The sequence below is a fragment of the Rhinolophus sinicus genome, linkage group LG04 (genome assembly GCF_036562045.2).
Source record: "Rhinolophus sinicus isolate RSC01 linkage group LG04, ASM3656204v1, whole genome shotgun sequence".
In the NCBI taxonomy this organism is placed as follows: Eukaryota; Metazoa; Chordata; class Mammalia; order Chiroptera; family Rhinolophidae; genus Rhinolophus; species Rhinolophus sinicus.
This window is the reverse complement of record NC_133754.1, coordinates 55503032-55526601: the sequence shown is the minus strand read 5'-3', so window position 1 is coordinate 55526601 and position 23570 is coordinate 55503032. Positions and strand designations below refer to the sequence as shown.

The following is a 23570-nucleotide window of genomic DNA, read 5'->3' as shown; positions in this document are numbered from 1 at the left end:
GCGAAGACCGTCGGGGCTTCTGTATGAGAAGGTAAAGGGCTGGACATCCCCCAGTAAGGCTGATGAGATTCCCGTGATGTCAAGACCCGAAGCAGAGACATTAGGCAGAAGAGTGGGGAGGAAGATAAGTAGGGATACCCTCACTGTAACACTCAACAGAACAGGAAAAAACCAGTTATCTATAGACCAGACAGCCAAAGGCTGACAACCTAACCCTCTGAAGGAAATGTGTTTTAATCTATAAGTTATTCTTATTAGTCCCATTGGTTCTTCTGATTCAGTGGATTTTAAACTATAATCTAGAAGAATTCCTCTCTCTGTGTCTCTGTGTGTGAGTGTGTGTGTGGGGGGGTGTTCACATGTGCACAGATATGGTGGGAGGGGGCACTCAGCAGTTAACACACTTCTTAGGCCATTAACTTCTCCATCTTTGGCCATTGATCGCCTTTGACCATGCTAGACTATAAAGCTGTTGATGAAATCAATGATTCTTATGTCTGTTTGGGTGAGGAGAAAGTAATAACTCATTCATGAATGGAAAAATACCAAATGCTGACTCAATTTGGAACATTCTTTGGATATCACTGAAGACTAACATAATAATGGGCAGAGATAATGGTGAAGCCACTTCTAATGATTAGATTCCACCCCTTAAATTGAACAGAGTGAAATGATACCATGTAATGATATCATCACAGATGAAATGATACTATGTCTAGGATTTGCTTCCAAATAATATGAGAAGGGAAGAAATGGGTGGGAGATGAAAGGAGGTTGGCCCTGAGTCAACAGTTGATGAAGTTGGGCGATGGGTACAGAGGGGTTCATTACACCAGTCTGTCTACTTTTGAATACGTTTAAATTTTTCTGTAATAAAAAACTAAAAAAAAAGAAATCAAGAAAAAAGAAAGCATTCTTTATATTTAGATGCCTTTGAAATACAAGCACTCTCTTTTTAGCTGACGTTTTCTCAGCCAGCTATTGTCTCCTTTTGAAACAACTTGAATGTTCTGACTAACCTATGCGCTGAAATACAGTCTATAACGACGGCGACTATTCTCTGAACACCTGTTATGGGTCAGCGCTGTGCTAGGGGTTCTCACTCGCGTTAACCCACATGCTCCCAACAAAACTGAAAATGAAGAAACTAATGTTCAATATGGTTAAGTAAGTTTCCCAAGATCACACAGCTACTAATTGTAGACACAGGTTTTGGCTTTCATAAATATTAAATTAAATGTTAGATAGTGAAATATATGTTTACCATACAAAGTTAGCCTTGGAAGAATGCTTTCCCTGAAAAGGCAGCTATAGGCATCACAAATAATGTGGTGAGAAGGCTCTGCTCTGAGAAACCTGGGTGGCCCCCTACATAAAGGGAAACTTATTAGGGCTGTGGACCCCTCACTGCTCTGACAACTGCTGTCACTTCTGGATTTTCCTCCTTTCACTCCAAGGCCTCCACTTTTTTTTTATGAAAAGCCATAGAAATGGACCTCCAGTATCTAGACTGGAAAAAAAGGAGCAAACCTATCTCTATTTGCAGGTGACATAATCTTATAGATGGAAAATCCTAAGGACTCCACTAAAAAACTATTAGAACTAATAAATGAGTTCAACAGGGTTGCAGGATACAAGACCAACATAGAAAAATCAACTGTATTTTTATACACTTGCAAATAACCTCAAAAATGTAAGTTAAGAAAACAATCCCATACTACTCAGCCATAGAAAAATTTTTAAAGAGATGAAATATTGCCATTTGAAAAAAACAATGTACGTTCTTACCATTTGCCTTCGATTCTCCACCAGGTTGATACCAATAATTCCTAAGAAAGATCCGAAGCCCAGCTGAGAGCAAAGAAAAACCAAGGGAGGAAGCATCTGGTTAGCATGCCTGAGGGCTTGATGCTGACGTTTAACAGTAAACAATGCACAGGAGACTGCCACCCTTAAAACATTCGATCCAAGGTCCAAGGCGGCCATCCCCACCTCCCCAAGCTCTGACCACTGAGTGGCAGACGGCTTCATGTACATTGGGTTGGCTTCTCGGGCTCCATCAAAGCGGATGATTGGCATAGACACTGCTGAGACATGGTCCATCTCATCTTCTATGTTCAAACATTTTAACTCTTACATCAGGTTAACTCTTGATTACAGGAGAAGAGAACATTATGTGTCCCCATCCCCCTCACAGAGGACACCTCTTCACAGTAGCCCAGACCACTCACGGCCCATCTTCTGCATCTGATCACCAGGTGAGAGGCCCACCTGATGTTTCTCCTGGGCCTGTCCCAATCCCACAGTTGGAGAAGAACTCCTCAGGTAAAATATTAGAAAACTAGAACCATGGGTATTTCAAAAGAAAGGTTGCCAGTCACCCATGGACACCACAAACACTGCTCAGAGATGAGCTTTTAACTCAGGTGAGCAGGCAGACAGGTAACCTTAGGGAAGGAGAGGAGAAAGAAAAAGGAGGGTGCCAAGAGGCGCCTGAGAATCATTCTTCTTGTTCCTTGAGAGAGCCGAGATCTCGGCCTCCCCGGAGGAAGTGATGCTGGGATGCTGGAGAAAACATACACATGACTGTCTTCATCTCAAAACGAAGGATCCGAGGGCTGGGCACCGGGATCCCTCCACCTGAGTGTGCCCAGGGGACACAGGTATGCCTCATCCTCCTATGCCTACCTAGTGGAAAATTTTCTTAAATATTGCCTCCCCGCAGCTTGAGGAATGCAGAGTTTCAGCAACGCCCACGAATGACGTTGCTCAGAGCAGCTCGTGACAAGCTCTCACAAACGGAAGACTGCTGCCTGGGACCCTGCGATGGAGCCACTCTCATGTGGCAGGTGAACCCTGCCCATTGGACTTCTGAGTGACCATTGGGGCCAAGCTGGGGACAGCTAACCAGCTGCCCTGTGCAACTGTGAAATCTCAAAAGCCATGGTATCAAATTTAATGCACTAAAAAATCAGACCTATGTATGTCTACAGGTGTCATTCTCTGTGATTATACGTATGGAGAGGGACATGTAAGCACAGATGTAGTTTTTACCAATAATTTAAGAATTCTCAAGGAGTAGGAGAAAGAAATGTTTTCTTTGTATGGAATTTCAAAATATCACAGTCTAACTCCACAGTTCAAAATTATCAAAATTCCACTTGAACACAAATGTATTAAAATATATCCATTAAGTTTCACTAAGTTCCACTTCTTTGGACTTGAAACAAAATCCTCTTTCCAAAATGTTGAGGTGTTTAGTCCCAGTTTCTTCCTGGGATCTGCTCTTTGCTGTAAGTCTCCAAGTTGGATGCAGGATCTCCATGGAAGTGACTTTTATCCACATTTTCTTTAAGTGAATGTTATCTACCGTCTCCATAGTCTACTTTCAGAACCATCTGGGCTGAAGCTCATTTCATGCTGGTCATGGCCCAGGAATCAGGTCCTTTACAGAGCACCTCGGATATTCTTAAGGTGGGGAATCCTGAGTAAGTGAAGCTCGAAGAACAAGCAAAAAACTACTACTCAACACTGATCTTGAAACTTTGCAAGTAATTTAGGAGGATGCATCCTCATAGCCACTACCCACACCCCCCTCCCCAAATTCCGGGCTCCCCTTCCCATCCAGGACACATGGCAGAAAAGCGGAATCTCCACATGACATCAGCTTCATAAGATTTCACTGATTAAACTTTTTCTGCAGACACTATTTATATAGAAGGTGCCAAAAAAATGTATACACATTTTAAGAAAGGAAAACTGTATTAAAATGGTAATACTCAATATATACTGATAACAAAAGATGAATACAAGTCACGTTTGACTTTTGCAATTACAAGAGGTGCTCAAAGTGGTTACCATCAGCATCCAGACACTTCTGATTATGGTGAACTACTGCTTGAGCAACGCTGACCAAAGTGTCCACTTATATACATTTTTTTGGCATCCCCGGTATATGTTTACTCATAAATTATATATAGGTAGATAACATTGAGACATAAAGCAGACAAAAAATAAAAATAAAGGATAATATAAAGATGGAATGAACAATATTTGTAAAATATTTTTAAATATTAAGAGTACCAAAACCCTTTCATCTTTACTAAAAATGTTATCGGTATTATTACTAATCTTGATAATACTTTTGGTGAGAGTAATATGATTAAATAAGCTTCATTTTTTAAAAATCTTGGTTTAGGCACTTTAGGTGCTAAACACAGCAGCTCAAGGTTCTGGTGAATTTTTGGGGCATCACAGCTGACATACAAGGCAATTTCACAGGCGCTCCCTATGCACAATGCAAACCCTTGGAGCAAATTTTATTGCTGTGGAAATGGATGTGAGTTCATAGGTCAAAAAAATCTTGATAATTCTGAATTCAGGTGATCGCTTCTTGCCAGATGTGTTTAGCTGCCATTTTCCTGTTGTTCCCACGTGATAGCAGGATTCACGTGATCTTCAATCAAGCCTCCTTGGCAGGTGCCTTTCAAAGCTACATGTCTGTTTTCCGAGGACTACTCTGGTCAGCTTGGTCTCACGGGGACAAAATCCAGGTGTCACAGGCCGGTTCCCTCTGGAAGCTCTAGGGGAAAGTTTGGGCCAGGCCCTTCCTGTGTCCAGAGCCATCACACTCCTTGGTTTGTGGCTCCTTCCATCATCAACCTCTCCCATCGCACGGCTCTGACGCCTCTCCCGGGCCCTCCTCCTCTCCTAAGGACCCTGTGCTAACACCGATCCAGCTGAACAATGCAGGGTCCTCACTCCCTCTTGAAAGCAGCGAACTAGCAGCCTTGGCATCCCCACTGCCGGTAGCCCACCACATTCACAGATCCCGGGGAGGACAGGGTTGCCTTTGGGGTCATTACTCTGCTAACCGCAGCCACCAACACAAGTCCCCATGCCCTAAACCTCCGACTCTGTGGAGCTAGAGCAGACTATGTCACCACCCCCCACAGCAATCTGTGGTGCCCGGTGCCCCACCCGCAGACCCTGGGACCACGACACTCACAATGATCCCTGGGTAGTAGCCCCCAACAGTCACGTTCTCTGTCCTGGTGGTAGCAGCGAGGCCGATGGTCAGGATGAAGATAGACAACACCAGCAGAGACCCCACAAACCAAAGGGAAATCTTCTTTCTTCTCACAAACCCCTCTGCGAGGAGGACAAACGAGGAAGCTGTTAGAAAGGGTCAGGGTTCAGGAAGGGGTCCAAGCCAACACGAGTGCATTCGGGATCCACGTGGCCCTTCTCTCTGAACCCAGCAGGCTCTGGAAGGCCTCTTGGTCCTAGAGCCTGGGACTCAAGCCCATTGTTCTCCCCTCTGTCAGCGCCCAGCTCAAGGGTACTGACATTTAACCATCATGATCCCAGGACTGCAAAACAAAAGAGGGGATGAAAGGAAAACATGATGTTTCTTCCCATGCCAAAGGTTTTAAATCAAGTGTGTGTGTGTGTGTGTGTGTGTGTGTTTAATGGGGGAAGAGGCAGCATATTTGATTATAATCACTAGCTCAGATGACCACTTGAATTGCTGGCATGCAGACATTTTTCACACTCCAGAAAGTTTACCTCCAAAGATTTACACTTCTGCAGTTTTAACAGCAAGGCTTCATGGCAAGTCAACGTTACAACACCCAAGAATAGAATTATTACATACTCGGAAATAAATTACACAAAACTCTAAATCAATGCGCAAACTCAGAAGAACTTGGCTAGATCTGAGTGTGCTGTCTTTATCCAGCTGACCCAGCAAGGGCGTATGTCTCAGGACATTTCATTCCAGAGGCCAAGGGGAACCGTATGCGAGACCCGCTGTCTTCCTTCACCAGCACCCCTCTCAAAGTCAACACTTCCTCCAGACCCTTGGGAAGATACTTCTCCCGAGAAGCTCATCCACAACCACCTATATCACCTTCACCCTGGAGGAGATGAGATAGATTCACTCACTACGATTATAAACCACCAGCTCCCAACCAGCCAGCAGAAGGTATCGGGCCCAGGTCTGCCTACAGCTCCCAGGGCCTCAGGATGGTGGGATGGCGGCAGGAGGGGCTCCTCTCTGCACAGTGTCCTGTCCCCAAGGTTACCTGCAAGGCTCTGCTCTGCATGCCCTGGCCCATCCTCTTCAGGCTCAGGTGTGAGTATCTGGGATTCAAACCCCAGCCTTCTGGCTCCAGAGTTCCTTCCATTACACGCTCCTCTCTCTGCCTCCCCAAAAACACAGGTTTCTCGCTGCGTCCACAGCCCCTAGCTGTACCCTGAGAGAGTTGGGCTGTTGCAGGGTTTTGAGCAGAGGAGGGAGGTGCTCTGGTTTTCTTTCTTTCTGATTTCTGCAGCACTGTGGTTGTTGTGTTGAGAGCAAACTACAGAGGAAAAAGGTTGGACAGAATAATACCTGCTCTGAAGGCTCACACCTATGAGGATGGACCATCCTGGCAGCCCTAGCCATGCAGTAAAAGGCAGAGCCTTCCCTAAGGGGGAGGCCCACTGACAATGGCACAGTGCACCCCTCAACAAGAACACTGGGTAAATAAGGCCTCTAGGCCCTGTCACGGCCCTCACTTCAAAAGGCCACTCCACTTCAACCATAAAATTGTCCTGATTACAGCGCCCAGGGGCCAGTCACGTGCCACATCCGTCATGTAAGCCTTTCAGACATGCCCTGGCATTGGGCTCCCACTCCCACCATGGCAGCTTCTGCGGAGGTTTGGCTGAATAAGCATTGAGGGGAAGAGTAAGGAACGGACCCATGAGTGGATGCAAGAGTGGACGCATAGCAGCAGAGATGACGCTGACTGCCCACAACCACCCCACAGGCCGCATCCCGCGGAGACGGGTTCTGCTGCACCCCCTAATGATTCTGAACGCAGCACATACTAGTGATTCTCCCCACCTCATGTCCCTCCAGTCAACACAGCCATCCTGAGGCCCACCGTCCCTCTTGACGTGTTCTGTCCTGAGAACACTGGCCAAACATCACCCTGTGTGGCCTGGTGCCCAGCCCACTGCCGCACTCTTATCGAGAGGACAGGCCCTGCCTGCTATGTGAGCAGAAGCAAGTCACTTCCTGTACCTGCTGCTGTTTGGGAGAGTGTGAGGAAGTTCTAACTCAAGTCCAGGTACGCGAGGTACGCCAGAGTATCTGAGAGGTGCCTTGACTGGTTAATTATGTCTTCCCCGGACACGGGAGGAAGGAGCTGGGGCACATTTGCCAGGCAATCCTGAAGCCTCTCCAGCTCCAGCATTCTTGGATTATCTCCCCATCTGTCTTCTCTCTTCCCAGCTTCACACTTCCCTTCTTTCTCCCCACATCTAACTTGTTTCAGTTACCTCAGGAATTTGTGCCACTCCTCATTATATTTTGGAACTAAAAACCAACCCTAATTGCGGTTGGAAAATATTACCAAAGTGATAATGACATTCTTACAAGGGAAAGGAAGACTGCTTTATATTTAAAATATATGGTTCTTATTCTGCTCATAAAAGCAGTAGTTACTTTTTGTAGAACATTTATAAAATACAGGAAAATACGGAAAAAATAAAATAAAATTTGCAATAACGCCATAACCCATAATTGGCATGTGGCCATATAACATTATGGTCTTTCTTAAATTGGCACCAAAATGTTTAAAAATCTGGTTGTTTTTTTCATTTAATGAACTGTAAGAATTTGTTCAACTTCTGAGATAGCTTTCTAAACATAATTCTTATTCATAATAGTGTAATCCACTAAACAGATGTATCAGTTAACCTATCCCTACTGTTGTAGCTTTGGGTTATTTCTAAGTTTGTATTATTAAAACACAATTTGGAGGGATGAATAGGTGGAACACGGGGGAATTTTAGAGCCGTGAAATTACTCTGTGTGATACTGTAATGGTGGATACGTGTCATTATATATTTTTCTAAACCCATAGAATGTACACCACCAAGAGTAGACCCTAACATACACTATGGACTCTGGGTGGTAATGACCTGTCAATGTAGGCTCATGGATTGTAACAAATGTCCCACTCTGGTGGGGGTGTTGATAATGGGGGAGGCTGTGCATGTGGGGTCAGAGATATGGGAACTCTGTATCTTTCCCTCAATTTTGCTCTGAACCTAAAACTACTCTGAAAAATAAAGTCTATATATTTTTAACAACCACCACATGATAAATATCTTTGTGTATAAATCTTTCTGTCATCTCTAATCACATTTTTAGGATAAATTTCTACAAGGGGAATTGCAGGGTTAACTACTTTTAAGGAGAAAGTAAAAGTTTTGAAGTAAAATTTAACCTCACAAAACAGAAGATAAACTTACAGTCTTTGTACAAGCTTTGGAAAGAGTTTCTTCATCTACAAGCAAAAGGATATAGCTTTATCTGATTTTTGTTAAATTGCTATTTTCATTGTTGTTTCCTAATAGTTTTTATTATAAATATATAAGAATTGTTGAGTGTGAATGAAGCATTTCTAGGAGTGTCCTACAGCCCAAAGTGCAAGCAGATAGTTTATGCTCTTTGGGAAACAGTGCGTTCGCACATGCTCTGGGAGGTCCCTACAGTAGATTTTCCCTTGTTTACTATTTACAGCATCTTACTTACAAAGAAATGTGCATGCAAAGAACAATGATTTTTTTTCTTGAATTTGTTTAAAGTCTGACCAAGGATATATGTATAAGGTAGTTTGCCCCAGAGTCAGATAGATCAGTAATTCCAGGGACGATGGCAGCAGATCTAGGGTGTCTTTGGGGAAACAGAGGACTGAAATGGCAAAGTCACTTTGAGAATGAGTGAGAAAGAGAAAAAAAAGAAGTCTCTCCATGGGTGAAATTCTCCTCTGGTTAATTTTAGAAAGGTAGGTAAATTGATTTTTTAAAAAAGACACTAAAGTTAAAAATGTATCTTCTACATAGTGAACTGTGGAAGTTCATAAAATAATCATATTAATGATAATACTATCTAGTAAGTGGGTAGCGACTTGAGCTTTTTCCAGAGCAGTCTAACTCTCTTTTCTCATTCAGTCATGACCAGAGAATTAACCTCTCCCATTTCCCAGATTACCCTTACCAACCTCCATCTATGAACGGAGACAAATGCCAATTGCTTTTAATAAGTGCCATTTCCTCTTCAGCTATTCTTGCTTGACTGTTTTTTTCTTAAATTCCCATTCCAATGTTTTGATTGTTAAAATGTGTTTTAAGAGCAATAGGATGCCTAAAACTAAATTTTATGGGACTAAGTATTTGATAAAATTATCAGACAATGCCCTCTTCCTCAAATGATTTTGTTTTGCTATTTTTCTAAATTAAGTGCATTGTACATCTATTATGCCCCAAATAATTAACTAGATGTCTCAGCATGTGCTTCAAATCACAGCTGTAATATTTTATGGGCCTCATCTCTTAGCTCTCTGGGGGAATCTGTCTGCAGAAACCCTTCGACTATATGCTGGTTCTTAAAGCTCATGGCTCTGTTTTGATTCATCACCTCAGGGACGTTGCATGATGAATGGGGAGAATCATCAGATCCACTAGGTTGACAGCATTTGGTCAGCCCTTGCCAATTTCATTAGTGACATTCTGACATGCCAATCACAGAGTAAAGCATTACATTTATCTCTTTTGAGCGCATGAAAGTCTTTCTATGAACTATTTTTAATATAACTTTACCATTTCACCACTTTTTCCCAAGTCTGACTTTTCCTCTGAAACTGTTACATGATGAAAAGCAGGAGGTGTGAGCTATCCCTTTTGTCAGCATTTCTACCATAGGTTCCAAGGTTAATATAAGGTAGAAAGACAGCCAGGATAATTTATATGGGACACTGGGAAGGAATGGCTCTGAACAAGCTTATTCTAACGACACATATTGTCATATTTTGACTCCAGGTAAAACAGAGATAACAAAAAGAAAAATCCTGACCATATTCTTTATAAATATAGGATATTGCAAAAAAGAAAAAAAAAACAAGAAATTAACTCAAGAATAAATAAGATATCTATAATTGCCATAAGACATGCATTTTAAATCAGGTTTTAGAGAGAAAAGGGGTTTTGAATTGGAGGAAGACAACTAGAATTACCTGAATTGTTCCCTAAATTCTCCTGTCCCATTAGCGAGAATATTATTACGTGCATTCATGGTTACAATCGAAGCACTCTTATGACAGTGACCTGTTAATTAAAAAATCTACTATTAGGTATATAACCATGGTGGCAGCGTGTATGGATGGTACCCACTGTTCTGGACCTGCTCCGACCAACTCTGTGACCTTGGGCAGCCATTCCTCCTCTCTGAGCCCAGCAGAGGAGAATTCCCGAAGAGCAGGAGCTGTGTCTGTCTTGTTCTGCCCTGGATCCTTAGATCCAGTTCAAACTAGGAGATAGTTATATCTCCTATGTTGAATGAATGAATGATCTCCAATTTTCCGGATATGAGAAGTGGAGATCATGATAACCACCTGCTTTACCCACCTCTTGAGACTGTTACAAGGAAGGATCCAGTGACAGAATATATTTTATGAACATAATGAACATATTAATTATGGCATTCATGACTACATTTTTCATGGGTCGTGTTAATGTTAAGATGGCATAGTTATTCTTCACCAGTACTTCTCCAACTGGGAGTTGAGGGGAGCAGTTCTGACACGTGAATTTGAAAGGGACAACAGCTACATCCCACCTGTCTTACTGTTTTTCTAAACTCCGGTCTGTTTCCTGGTGCATCCTATCCAGAATATCTCAGAATATCACCTTGTCACTCCTCATTAGACCCTCCAGTTTCCTGCCCCTACTTGCTTTGGTGGGAGTTGCTAAACCACAGATCCTGTGAAAACCTGGTCATGTCTGGAAGAAGTCCAAGGATGGGGGGTGGGGGAGCAGTGGAGTGTGGTGGCAGATTCTGTCTCTGTCCCTTAGCACTTTCTCCTCTTAGTAGAGCCAGAAAGGGAAAGGGGATGTCACAAAGACTGGGGAGGATTCCAAGTCATCGTCTGCCTGCTAGAAAAATGAGCTCTTTTAATCATGTTGGGACACCCAGTCATGGAGGGAAAGTGACAGTCCCAGGAAAAGTAGACCAAGGCAAAATGATGTGCACCTCAGCCATCAATTTCCCTTTTTTCTGATTTTAATGAAATACATGCCCAAGGTGGTGAACACAGAACTATAAGTAGAAAATACCTCTAAATCCCTCTCAGCTACACTAATGTTTACTGTTTTTACATGAAAGACAAATGCCTAGTGTGTTTTTAATTTATAATTCCTCCTCAGAAGAGAAAACAAAATCAAATGCTATTTTTAAACCATCATGTAAGTCATTCCAGTGTAATAATATAGTAATAACAAGTTAATAACAGACAGTTATTATTATTAATCACTAATAAGTAATTAGTTTCCTGGAGGATGAAAACATATGTAAATAAGTTTTGCCATAGAGCATTTTGCTTTAGAGAGTGGGGGATATAGACCTGTTTGTGAAAGAAACCAGAGTCCTTGATTATTGTTTTAAAATCAAACAACATTACGAATCTGGTTTTTAAAACGAGATACTCCAAACAGGGTTGTGAAGTTAAACACCCTCAGTTTTTGATTGGATCATATCTGAGTAAGCGGCTGGGCCCCGGAGACATCATCCGATCCCTCATTCCAGCTGTCAGAGCATCCCTTACTGTGGAACTATTTTTTTTTTTTTTTCCTTTTCTTTTCAAAATCTTCCCTGCCCTCTCCCCTTCAGGAAAACACACCCAGCGCTATTCCCATCCTGGCCACTTCCTGGTAGAAAACCAAGGCCGGCTCCCCAAACTGTGAATGTGCAACAGGTTTCCTGTCTCCTCCACCCCTCGCCTGGCTTCCAGGCTGCATCAGGCTTGATTCCGGAAATCAAAGAATTAGAGATTCCGAGAATTTATGGGGGAGAAGTCTGTGCAGGAGGCAGAATAACACCGAAAAAAGCAGTAAGCACCCTTGTCACTTTCAAGCAAGATGAACCTACCTGCCTCGTTGAAATGAACTTTTTCCTAGAAATTTTTCGGTACTGAACTAGGGTATAAGAGACAAAAAGGAGTGCAGCTTGGATTGTCCCATTCATATGTATTGTGCTCTATTGTTCGTAAGGAAAGCTAGTAGGGAAGAGACAGGAAGGGAGACAGACAAATTCAGGGCTACATACAGAAAAAAAGGCAGAGGAGAGAAGAAAGGGGGACAGAGTGTGAATGACAGGCCTGTGTCAGTGCACAGGTCCCACAGATAGAGCTCCAAGGAAGCGGGAAGGACTGGCTCTGCGTTCTGGGGCGGGCTGGGACCCGTGGGCGCCGGGAGATGCTCCCTCCGCGCTCACCTGTGGTGTCCAACAGGGCCAGGGGCCCGGGCACTGGCAGCGCCGGCTGCTGCATCCCCGGCCTGCTCCTCCGCGGCGCGCCAGGTGGCTGCTCCTCGGCGACGCGCGTGAGGTCGGCTCTCCTGGTGCGACAGCGACAGTCGAGGTGCTCGGTGGCCGCAGAATCTGCCGCCCCAGAGCGCCGCCCTCTTTCTCCTTCTCCTCCGCCCCTGCTGTCCGTATCAGTCAGCTTCCTTCCCACTCGGGCTCCCTTCCCTCCCTCTGTCCCCTCCTATGCCCCCTTTTTACTCCCCCCACCCCGTTCCCTTCTCTCCCCCCCTCCCCGCCCCATTCTTCCTTTTCCCGCGGTCTCCTTCCCCTCATCTCCCCCTCTTGCCCTGGTCTCCTCCCCAAACCCCTTTGGTCCCTTCTCCTTACCCTGCTCCCCTTCTTCCCTCCCCCCAGCCCTCCAGCTGCCTCAGGTTTTCCTGGAAATCGGACGTTCAGTCGCGAGGCCGGGAGCAAGAGACAGACCCAGGATGGCGCATACTTCTGGATTTCTAGTCTGTGCCCACCACCGCGTCCAGTACAGAAGTAAATTCAGAAGTGAGTGGTTGTCATGGAGACGCCTAGTCACCCATTTGTCTGAATTGAAAAATAATTCGTAACACTTGCTGACAAAAAGCAAGTCTGATTTGATTGGGTGCTTTGAAAACAAGGACTGGCTCTGCCAATTAGGGTACATTTGTGTATTTAATAAAGTACAGCATGCACTGTTCTAAGCGCTCTGTTCAAAGTCCTTCCTTGTGTAGCCTTCCCAACAGCCCTACAAGTGAGGTGCTACTGTTACCGCCCTTTTAGGATGAGGAAACTGAGGCTCAGGGAGATCAAGTCAGTAGCCCAAGGCCACACAGCTACTAAGTAGAAGAGCTGGGAGAGCCCTCCCAGGCAGGCTGGCTGAGCGCCTGTCCACCACCCTACGCTACACTGTGTTCCAGAACTGATGGGTTTGATCTGTAGTTCCAAAGCTTTGCTGAAAATATATTTTAAAAATATGTGTGTGTTGCCAGACATGGTATTCTTTTCCCCACTAATAAATTTATCACAGAAAACTTCAGATGCAAACATGAAATGGGCAAGTTCTGTAAAGTTTCTTTCAGGGCTACATGCGCAAAGACTCTCAGAAAGCACAGCTCTAAAGAGACATGGCAGGTGTAAGTGTGCCCAGGAGACGAGTGGCCCCACCTCACAGAAACATCACGTCATCCTCCCCTGATATCAGTGTCATTCTCCTTTCACAGATGAGAAAACTGAGGTCCCAGGAGGTTAATTGGTGCGACCAAAAGCAGATCCAGAATTCCTGCAGAGCCTGTGTTTTAATTGTAGGGAGGGACATTGGTTAGAATTCATTTCTTAGAACCCTTCGCCTCCCCCAGGAGCCTAAGCAGGACGACCACCAAGTGGATGAGGTGCATCCACTCTTGTGCCAATTATGCCAACTGACAACGAGTATACCCCACCTTGGGCCGACACAGGAGGCCTGTAGCAAGCGGAATTCTGCAGGGAGCGATAGTCTGGGATCAGGGTATTTTTAAAATGTAATTTAATTTAGTTCTTGCAAAGGTAATTATGAGAAGATGAGGAAATCTGTCTTCTACCAGTCTGAGGATAATCAGAGAGACTGGACAAATTGTTATTGACATTAAGAAGATAAACTTATTAAAACAGTCATGATAAATGCATGCTGTTCTCCGTAATACCAGATTCCTCCCGCTTTGAATAAATGTTTCAAGTATCCTACAACTTCCCTTATATGAATAGAGGACGCAACAGGTCCCAGAAACAGCCAAGTCTCCTCAGTCTCTTACCGAGAAGTGTTGAGTCAATCTGGATTCATCCTTCAGACGGTGTGGGTGACTTGGGGGTGGGGGAATAGGACTAACACTAATACAGCACCTACAGTATGCCTCACATGGCGATCACCACTTTTCAAGTGCTGCCTTATTGTCATGCAGGATGCGGTCTCTGGTCCCGCTCCCGCAACCCAGGATATGGCGAGGCCATAAAGGAATACCAACTGAGCCATAGATAGGGGAGTCATACCACTATATTCTCTCTGGCAGCTGGGTTGGAGATACAGGAAGCAAGAGCCACACTATCAATCTGATGTCTGCTTCTCTGTCAATCAACCCCACTTGCTAACTGCAATCCCGGCTTGCTAGCTTCGCCTCAGCAATTATATCAGTGGCTAATGGTAACAGCTGATGGCCAACTAGTCACAGCTGATGACCATCTACTACCCGAGCCAGCACCTTTCCACATGAAGCCGAGAGCCTGGAAACTGCTCTCTGGGATTCTGTCCTCACACTGATTTAATTCATGCAATACTATACCCATTTCACAGATGAAAAAAACTGAGACACCAAGAATTTAAATAATTTTTCCAAAATAAAATAGCTGGTCAATGGCAGAAACAAGATATAAACCAGGTCAGTCCAATTTCAAAGCATAATTACGTCTTCTGAATGGGAAACATGTATTTACCTGATTATAGACATTTAATTTAATCTTTCATTCATGCAATCAACAAATATTTACTGCATTTCCTCTATATGCAAGATACTACGAGAGCTTCAAAAATGAATCATACAGACCTGACCTTTAAGAACCTTACAGTTGAAAGCGAGAAATATGGGAAAATATAACAGACTATTATACTACAAAGCAGACAATGATAGTAGCATCTGTGAGTGCAATTACTGTACTGGAGAACAACCAGTATCCCCACGGGCATGGCGTGGTCCATTTGGAGTTCAACACTTCCCTGAAGACCAACACAGTGATTCTCAACATTGCCTCCCATGGGAACCCTCTGGGAACTGTTAAAAATCCTGGGCTCAGGAATCTTCCATCAGAGCCTCTCCAATCAGAGCCTCTGGAGGTGGGAAAACATTTGAGATTCCCAGGTAAGTCCATAAGCAGCTGGAACTGGGAATCACTGCTTTCGGGACAGATAGTATGCTAAAGGAGAGAAGTGGAGGGTAAGTAGTTTAAGGAAGAGGTTGTGTTTGTGTCAGGCATGGAGGATGGAGTTGGGTGGGGCAAAGTTGCAGAGGCTTAGGAGCAAAGCTAAGTTGGAGGGGTGAAAAATCACCATTAAATCTCACGACTCTGGCGTGTGGCAATACCTCCCATCAGTCTTCCTGCATCCTGCTCATGCCTAGTGGCAGACTTTTCCCAGCATGGGGGCCAAGGTGACACCCAGCTGTCCATAGAGCCAGCATGAAGGAACGGGCAGGAGGGGCTGGCTCTGCCCCCCAAACTGTGGGAGCAGGGACTCATCTTCCCATGGGTCCCCAGTCAGTCCATTGTCCTTGTGGGCCCCACAAGAATGTCAGCACACACAGGCAAATGGGCACACATGCACACCTGTATGTATACACCAGGTTGGCCCTAAGTTGCAGTCTAGACAGTGCTAGGTTGCAGTGGCAGATGGAGGACAGGTATGACAGGAGGTACATCTGGCCATCAGTCCTCAGTCATTGCCCCTCTGTCTACCACTGAGCTCAGGTGGACTTTTGTGGCCAGCATGCCTTTGTCTCCTCCTTGCCCAGAGAAACGATGGGGATCCGGGGGTAGTGGGGCCACCACATGGTCCTGTTGCACCAAAAGCTGGCTTGGGAAGCAGGACACAGGCTCACCACTCTGGGCACTGGCCGACCTCTTCTTTCTTCCTTCTGTTACTACCTCTAAGTTTTCTGGGTTTAGGCTTTAGAGGAAGCAAAGACAGAAAGATTTGCAGGATTTTTGCCTATTCACAGTGCCACAGGCTTCCCTCTTTGAAGCCATGAATCTCTGGCTTGAGCGAGAGATGGGAATTAGAAAGAATTTTGTATAAATTAAATCACAATCGGGGTGATTTAAAAATACAAGCTCAGGCTGCCCAAGAAGGGGATGCATGCAGCCCTTGATCCTATGCCAGTGGGGAGGGGACCCTCTCTGGTTGCCCCAGGCCACTACAGGAGCAGAAACTGGCCAGGACACCTGACAGAGAGAGCCAGGGAAGGGCTTTCCCAGGGACTATAATCACCAAAAGTTTTGCATCATTAGGATAAAAGCAGGTGTGAGAGGGTGGTGGGCAGGGATGGCCACAGCACCTATTCAATTCTATTAAATTCATCAAGGGCAGGGACTTCTGCCCTTTTGTTCCCTGCTTAGAACCATGTCTAGCTCATGGCAGACACGCAATAAAAATACGTTGGGGGAGAGATCCAAGATGGCGAAGTAGATAAACACTGTGCCTGCTTCCTTCTATGAACACATTAAAATGACAACTAAACTGTAGAACAATCAACCTGGAGAACCACCTGAAGTCTGCTTGAACGGAAGTTTGAAAACGAAGGATATAAAGAAGAAGCCAAGTCGAGACTAGTACCTAGGAGGGGCGGAGACACGGAATTGGCCAACCCCAAATTTCCGTGTGGTGGTTGAGACCGAGGAGGGATAGCTCAGCCACAGAGGTTCCACCCAGAGGAGAGAGAAACCCCAGGCCCAACCAGCTTCCCCAGCCCAGAGAACTGGGAAGAGGAGCCCCCACAACATCTGGCTGTGAAAAATAGTGGAAATTCCTACCATCCGGGTGGGATGAAAGGCTGTAGGAAACCCAGACCTCCTCTTAAACAGCCCACGCACAGATTCACTCACTCAGAGGCACTCACCTTGGGCTCCAGCAGAGGGACAGTAACTCGGAGGGTGTCGGAGACATAAGCGGGGCAGACTGAGTTGTGTTGTTTCAGGTTGAAGGCTGGAGGACAGTCACCTATCCCTGCAAGGAGATCCTCCTCCCATGCAGCCTGCAGGCAGGCGCCATCTTTCCTGTGTTGAACCCGCCCCCATCTGACCAACTCTGAATCTGATTGGTCTGGTGAGCTCCACAGCTCCATCCTGTCAACTCTCTGGGACCTCATCCTACCCAACTCCCCCAACACCTGAGGCACTTTCTTCAAGAATAGCCAGCCCCGCCCACATTGCACTCTTTCTTGGAAAACTATCCAAGTCCAACAGACCCGAGTCAGGCAGTGACTGGCCTCAGTGTGCTCTGAGACTTTTGTTGAGTATCTCCATATTCAGCAATGGCACCAAACCAGAATTTACAATGGCCAATAGACATATGAAAAAATGCTCAACATCACTAATCATCAGAGAAATGCAAATAAAAACCACGATGAGATATCACCTCACCCCAGTTAGAATGGCAATCATCAACAAGACAAATAATAACAAGTGTTGGAGAGGCTGTGGAGAAAAAGGAACCCTCATACACTGTTGGTAGGAATGCAGATTGGTGCAGCCGCTATGGAGGGCAGTGTGGAGGTTCCTCAAAAGATTAAGAATAGAATTACCATATGACTCAGCAATCCTCTCTTAGATATCCACCCAAAAAATCTGAAAACATTTTTCCATAAAGACATATGTGCTCCAATGTTCATTGCAGCTTTATTTATGGTGGCCAAGACATGGAAACAACCAACGTGTCCTTTGATAGATGAATGGATAAAGAAGTTGTGGTATATATACACAATGGAATACTGTTCGACCATAAGAAAAGATGAAATAGTACCATCTGCGACAACATGGATGGATCTTGAGATTATTATGCTAAGCGAAATAAGTCAGACAGAAAAAGTAGAGAACTATATGATTTCACTGATATGTGGTACACAAAATTGAAAACAACAAAAGAACAAGACAAACAAATGAAGAAACAAAAACTCATAGACACAGACAATAGTTTAGTGGTTACCAGAGGGTAAGGAGGGAGGGGGTTGGTAGAAGAGGGTAAACCGGGTCAAATATATGGTGATGGAAGGAGAACTGACTCTGGGTGATGAACACACAATGTGGGATATAGATGATGTATTACAGAATTGTACACCTGAAATCTATGCAACTTTACTAACAATTGTCACCCCAATAAACTTTAGTTTAAAAAAAGACACCCACAGAAGGAAAGTAAAAGGATGGAAAAAGTTATTTCATGAAAATGAAAACAAACAAACAAACAAAAAACTAGGGTAGCAATACTTATACCAGATAAACAGATTTTAAAACAAAGGCTATAACAAGAGAGAAAGGACCCAGTAATCCTACTTCTGGGTATTTGTCTGAAGAAACCCAAAACACTACTTCGAGGGACATGTGCATCCATATGTTCATTGCAGCACTGTTTACAGTGGATTCCATGGAAGAATGGATAAAGAGGAGGTGGTACATATATACAATGTAACATTGTCGGCCATGGAAGGGAATAGGTTCTTGCCATCTGCGGCAGAATGGATGGGACTGGATGGTACTGTGCTGAGTGGAGTGTCAGACAGGGAAAGACAGATGCAATGTGATTTCACTTATATATGGAATCTAAAGAACAAAACAAACAAACAAACAAACAAACAAAAACAGAATCAAACACATAGACACAGAAAACATTTTGATAGTTGCTAGATGGAAGAGTTTTGGGGTTGTGGGTGAAAAAAGGGGAAGGGATTGAAAAGTATAAATTGATTGTTATAAAGTAGTTATGGGGATGTAGGGTACAGCATAAGGAACATAGCCAATAATATAGTAATAACCATATATGGTGTCAGATGGATACTAGATTTGTTGGGGATGAGAGATAGGAGGGGCAGGGGTGACAGGGTGAAAACAGATAAGGGATTAAGAAGTACAAATTGGTAGTTACAAAATAGTCATTCGGAGGTAAAGCATAGAGAATATTGTCAATGATATGGTAATAATTACATATAGTGCCAGGTGTGTACCAGACTAGTCAGTGGGATCACTTCTTAAATTACATAAATGTCTAACCGCTATGCTGTACACCTGAAATTAATATAAAATAATATTGAATGTCAACTGTAATTTAAAAATTTAAAAAGGAGGGGAAAGATGAAGGGGAATAAGAGGTCCAAATTTCTGGGTATAAAACAAATAAGTCATGAGGATGTAACATACAGCATAGGGAATATAGTCAATAATACTGTGATAGCATGGTACGGTGTCGGATGGTTGCTGGACTTAGCATGGTGATCACTTCTTCAGGTTTATAAATGTTGAATAATTATTGTGTACCCCTGAAACTAATATTGTTTGTTAGCTATATTTTTTAACAAAACTCTCTTTAAAAAAGAAAAAAAAAAAACATGTTGAAGGAAGACTGAATAAACTTGACTCTCAAGCACCACTTAGCACTTGCTCCCTGCCTGGTCGGGGCCCATGCTGAGCACATCATCCCCCTCTCACCTGCGCCCTCACCTTCTTGGCCCCACTGGCTGGAGCACTTATTGGAGGACCCATCACTTCAGTCTGACAGGAAAACCTGTTTATTTGAGCAGATAGGGGTCAACAGTCTCTCCCAAGGACATGCCCTCTACCAGCTCTACAAAGAGAGGGATTAAAAGAACCGTAAAGCCACATTTGTCAGCCACAGGCATGGTTTGCTTCCTCCGCTTTGTTCCAGAACCACAGGCTGCTCAGCCCCTATGCAGTTGCGAATCATTGAAAGAACCTGTGAGTACAGAGCCTGACTCTTGGCTCCCAAGTGTTAGTGGAATGCAGACAGCAAAACACGACTCCTTCCTGTAACCAAATAACCCTGAGATGACACTCAGGGAATGAATAATGTAGATGGGAGCCAGGGAAACGGCAGGTGGCCCCTGTTTGTCTATCCACACGGGTGAGGTGGGTGAGGTAGCAGGAATGAGACAGGAGACGTTCTCAGAGACATGAATTTTTTAAATTAAAAACACTCTCAGGGCTTTGCTAGAAGGCCTTGTAACCACGATCTCCCAGATCATTCTAAGGAACCCAGCCAAGCAGGAAGGTTCAATTGTCCCAGATGGCTCATGTTTCAAGGTTCTTTTGCTCCCAGACTTCCCATGATTCCTTGGAGCAAGAGCCCCTTCCGGGCCTTGGATTTGCAACCACAGTCTTGTCCAATGTCTCCTGTTTTAGCCAAACAACCTGCAAAGTGCACGTCTCAGCAGGCTGGTGGTTTCCCTGTTGAAAGGAGAGAACCCTACATACCCCTAGCAGGCCTGTCCCCTTGCCCACGGCACATATTAAGTACTGACATGCCAGGGAAAGGCAGCTGCCCCCTACCTTTCCTGGAACCACAGGGACAGGACAGGGAGCAGGACACTGAGACCCACCCAGACGCGGGCGGGTCAAATGCCAGGCTGCAGTGCTCCAACGCCTGTTTTCATGAAACCCCACAAAACGCATAACCTTATCCCTCAGCCCATTTACCTTGGAAGCAAGAAGGTTGAATTTGGAAGAACATTTTTCCACTGTAATTGGGGAATTGAAGTTTGATTTTTACAAAATCAAATCAAGACTTCTTATCTTCATTTTAAATTATCTGGGTAGTACCTGAGAGCCTATCTTATTATTATTTTTTTAATTTCGTGTTTTCAAATTGAGGTTTTTCTTCCAAAACTGTTCTTCTATTAGCTGGCCTAATGCCTGCGTCTGTATGTTTTATTTTCAATTGAAGCCCACTTGCATACCTGAACACTCACAGGAGGTGGGGGCCCTGTTATGATAGAAAAGGAGGTGCACTCATTCTTTCTAAGGCTCATTTCAGCTTAGCTCATGTTAGGTAATTATGTATTTATCAAATCTACAAAGACTGTAGGCAAGAAATTAACCAGCTGGCTATGAGAATATAATGAATAACCCAATAAAGGAGGAAATGAAAAGTCGTGGGCATGTAACTCATGTTCAAATGACCAGATGGGACCCTGAATGTCCTAGGAACAAGGTCTCCCTCACTCTGGTTGGGCCCTTGGGAGCATGAGGCTGCCCCCCTCCCCCATGGGCTTTCCCCAGGGCATCCCCAAGGGCCAACCAAAAAGGGGACCGTGCAGACTTTGGGGGTAAACTATGAGTCTCATGCACGTCCTGTCCACACCACCCTACACTGCTGTGGAACAGCCCTTCCCACTCAAACCTTGCTGCACTCACGTTGTCCTGTCTCTTTGTTGAGGTTCTCCATTTTCATATGCTCGATCATTTTGCAACTTCTCGCTGAAGCATTTTTATGATGACGGCTTAAATCATCGTCAGAGAATCCCAACATGTGTGTCATTCCGGCATTGCCACTGTTGACTGTGTTTTCTCATTCCAGTTGGGGTTTTCTTGGTTCTTGGTGTGACAAGTGACTGTCCAATCATATGCTGGACATTTGAGGTATATGTTATAGACGCTGGTTCTTATTGGAATTGTCTGTTTTAGCAGCCCTCCTCTGACACAGTGCCAAATGGATACTGTGGCCCAGAAAAGGGATTTCATCTAATTTACAGCAAATGCCAGGTCATTCAAGGCCTTAGAGGGAATATCTGCTGCCTCAGTTGGGCAGGCATTTATTGAGCACCTGGCACAGAGGTGGGCACAGCAGGACGTGAGAGAAGCACTGAACAGGTCTCTCACCTGGAGTAGCTTACAGTGCAACTGAGGAGACCAGAAGACAAACAGGAACAGACATAGTGCATCTTTGTTTCTCCGTAGCATCTCATGTGGCCCTTGGCACCTAAAGACTTCCAGTTATTGCATTAACTACAACCTTTCCTGGTTTTTTGTTAGTTATTGTGTTAATCAGATATCCTCCCATATTACACTTGATTCACCTTAATAAACCCCCAGGGCCTGCCCCGTGGAGGGGGATGGCCTCTTTCTAAGGTGGCTCGGTCTCTCGTAGGCCACAACTCCACTCAAATATACAAAGTCTCAAACAAGTGCATGACAGGGGTTTGGAATAAAGGGGATTTATAAGTATAAACAGTAGGGACTGACTAGCTACTGTGCGTAGCAGAATAAAACCACACAGACTTGCTATAACAAGGAGCAAAGTAGACGTGTGCAAACTCCAGATGCGCTGGAATTCGAAATCTGACAAACAGGCTTTGCAAACAATTTTAAAAATCTGGTAGCCATAAAGAGACGAGAATGAAGGCAAAGTGTGTGTGTGTGTGTGTGTGTGTGTGTGTGTGTATACATGTGTATATGTGTATATGTGTATGTCTGTGTGTGTGCACATGTATATGTGTGTACATATGTGTGCAAGTATATGTGTGCGTGTGTACGTATGTATCTGCATGTATGTGTGGTTTTGAAGAATGCAACTAATATTCTTGTCACAATCTAGAGAGTCCATCTCACTTTTTTAATTTTTATTTTTACCCAGTTTTCACTTGACTAGCACTTGCATTTTTTGTTTTTTACAAGTGAAAAGTTGCCCTGCAGCCATTTTGATTGAAGCACCTCCAGGGCGCCTCACCACCCTCCCCCTCCTCTGGGGGATTAGGCTGCTAAAGAAATACCGTGGTGATGTTCTTATCATAGTTGTATATCTAGGGGGAATGTCTGGTTGGGCTTTTAGCCAGGGCGTGTTAACGACCAAAATCAGATGCCCAAGTGCCTGAGGCCAGCCACCCTGTAGAGATTTTGAGCCTGGTTTCTGAGGCCCCCTTGGCCGGCTCGGGGTGTGGAGGATAAAAGGGGTCAGAGAGTAAGGCTTCTCTGCAGAGGACTCACACAATGTGCTTGTGGGTCGGCACAGAGCCCAGACAGGCCAGCAGGGCCAGAGCAGAGCAATGAGAGTCGCTGTTGCAGCAGGCAGCCTGGTAGCCCCGACAGAAGAGCCGGTCCCCTGGACCCAGGTGAGCAGGGGGAGAGAGCTGCGGTGAGGACTGGCCTATACCCCTGTTCCCAGTCAGTGTGTCCCTGAGCGACATCCACGGTGGAGGCCCTTAAAGACCCATGAAGAAGCCCCACAACAAAGAGTAGCTGTAAGCACTGCCCAGCAGCTCAGAACTACCCTGTCCACCTTTCTCCCTCCCCAGCCTCACCTCTAGGAGTCGGAAGCTGAGCTTGACTGGGGAGAGCTCAGCAGAAAGGGCGGGAACATCCCTCCAGCCCAGCTAGGAAAAATGTTTAAAGTAACTGGCATCCCTATTATCACGTGGACAGGTGGGGCATCTAAGTTAGTGCTAGAGCCCACTGTTACTTAGAGTGGCTGCAGGTAGACGCATGGTAACCTCTGGATAGGGGAGTGGTGGGGTGGGGGCACAGGGCTGGGGGGTTGACAGCAGTGTCCTGGGTCTTGCACCAGCAGGGAAGTCCCCGGGTGTCACGGTGTAGTCTTTGGCTGAGCACCCATGATTTGTTTTTTCTAGGTGAAATTTTATGTTTTAAAAGTTTTAAAAAATAA

At 44.8% G+C, this 23570-nt stretch overlaps 1 protein-coding gene across 1 annotated transcript in view; it reads right to left on the bottom strand.

Moving 5' to 3' along the window:
* TMEM255B (transmembrane protein 255B) overlaps positions 1 to 12526 on the bottom strand; it is a 35670-nt gene extending 23144 nt beyond the window's left edge. The window contains exons 1-3 of the mRNA XM_019742041.2: positions 12326 to 12526; positions 5009 to 5151; positions 1789 to 1851 (exon numbers count right to left, since the gene is read on the bottom strand). Coding sequence (XP_019597600.2) covers positions 1789 to 1851; positions 5009 to 5151; positions 12326 to 12380 — 261 coding nt within the window. The 5' untranslated portion in view covers positions 12381 to 12526. The remainder of the gene's footprint in view (positions 1 to 1788; positions 1852 to 5008; positions 5152 to 12325) is intronic.
* Between the last annotated feature and the right edge of the window lie 11044 nt (positions 12527 to 23570).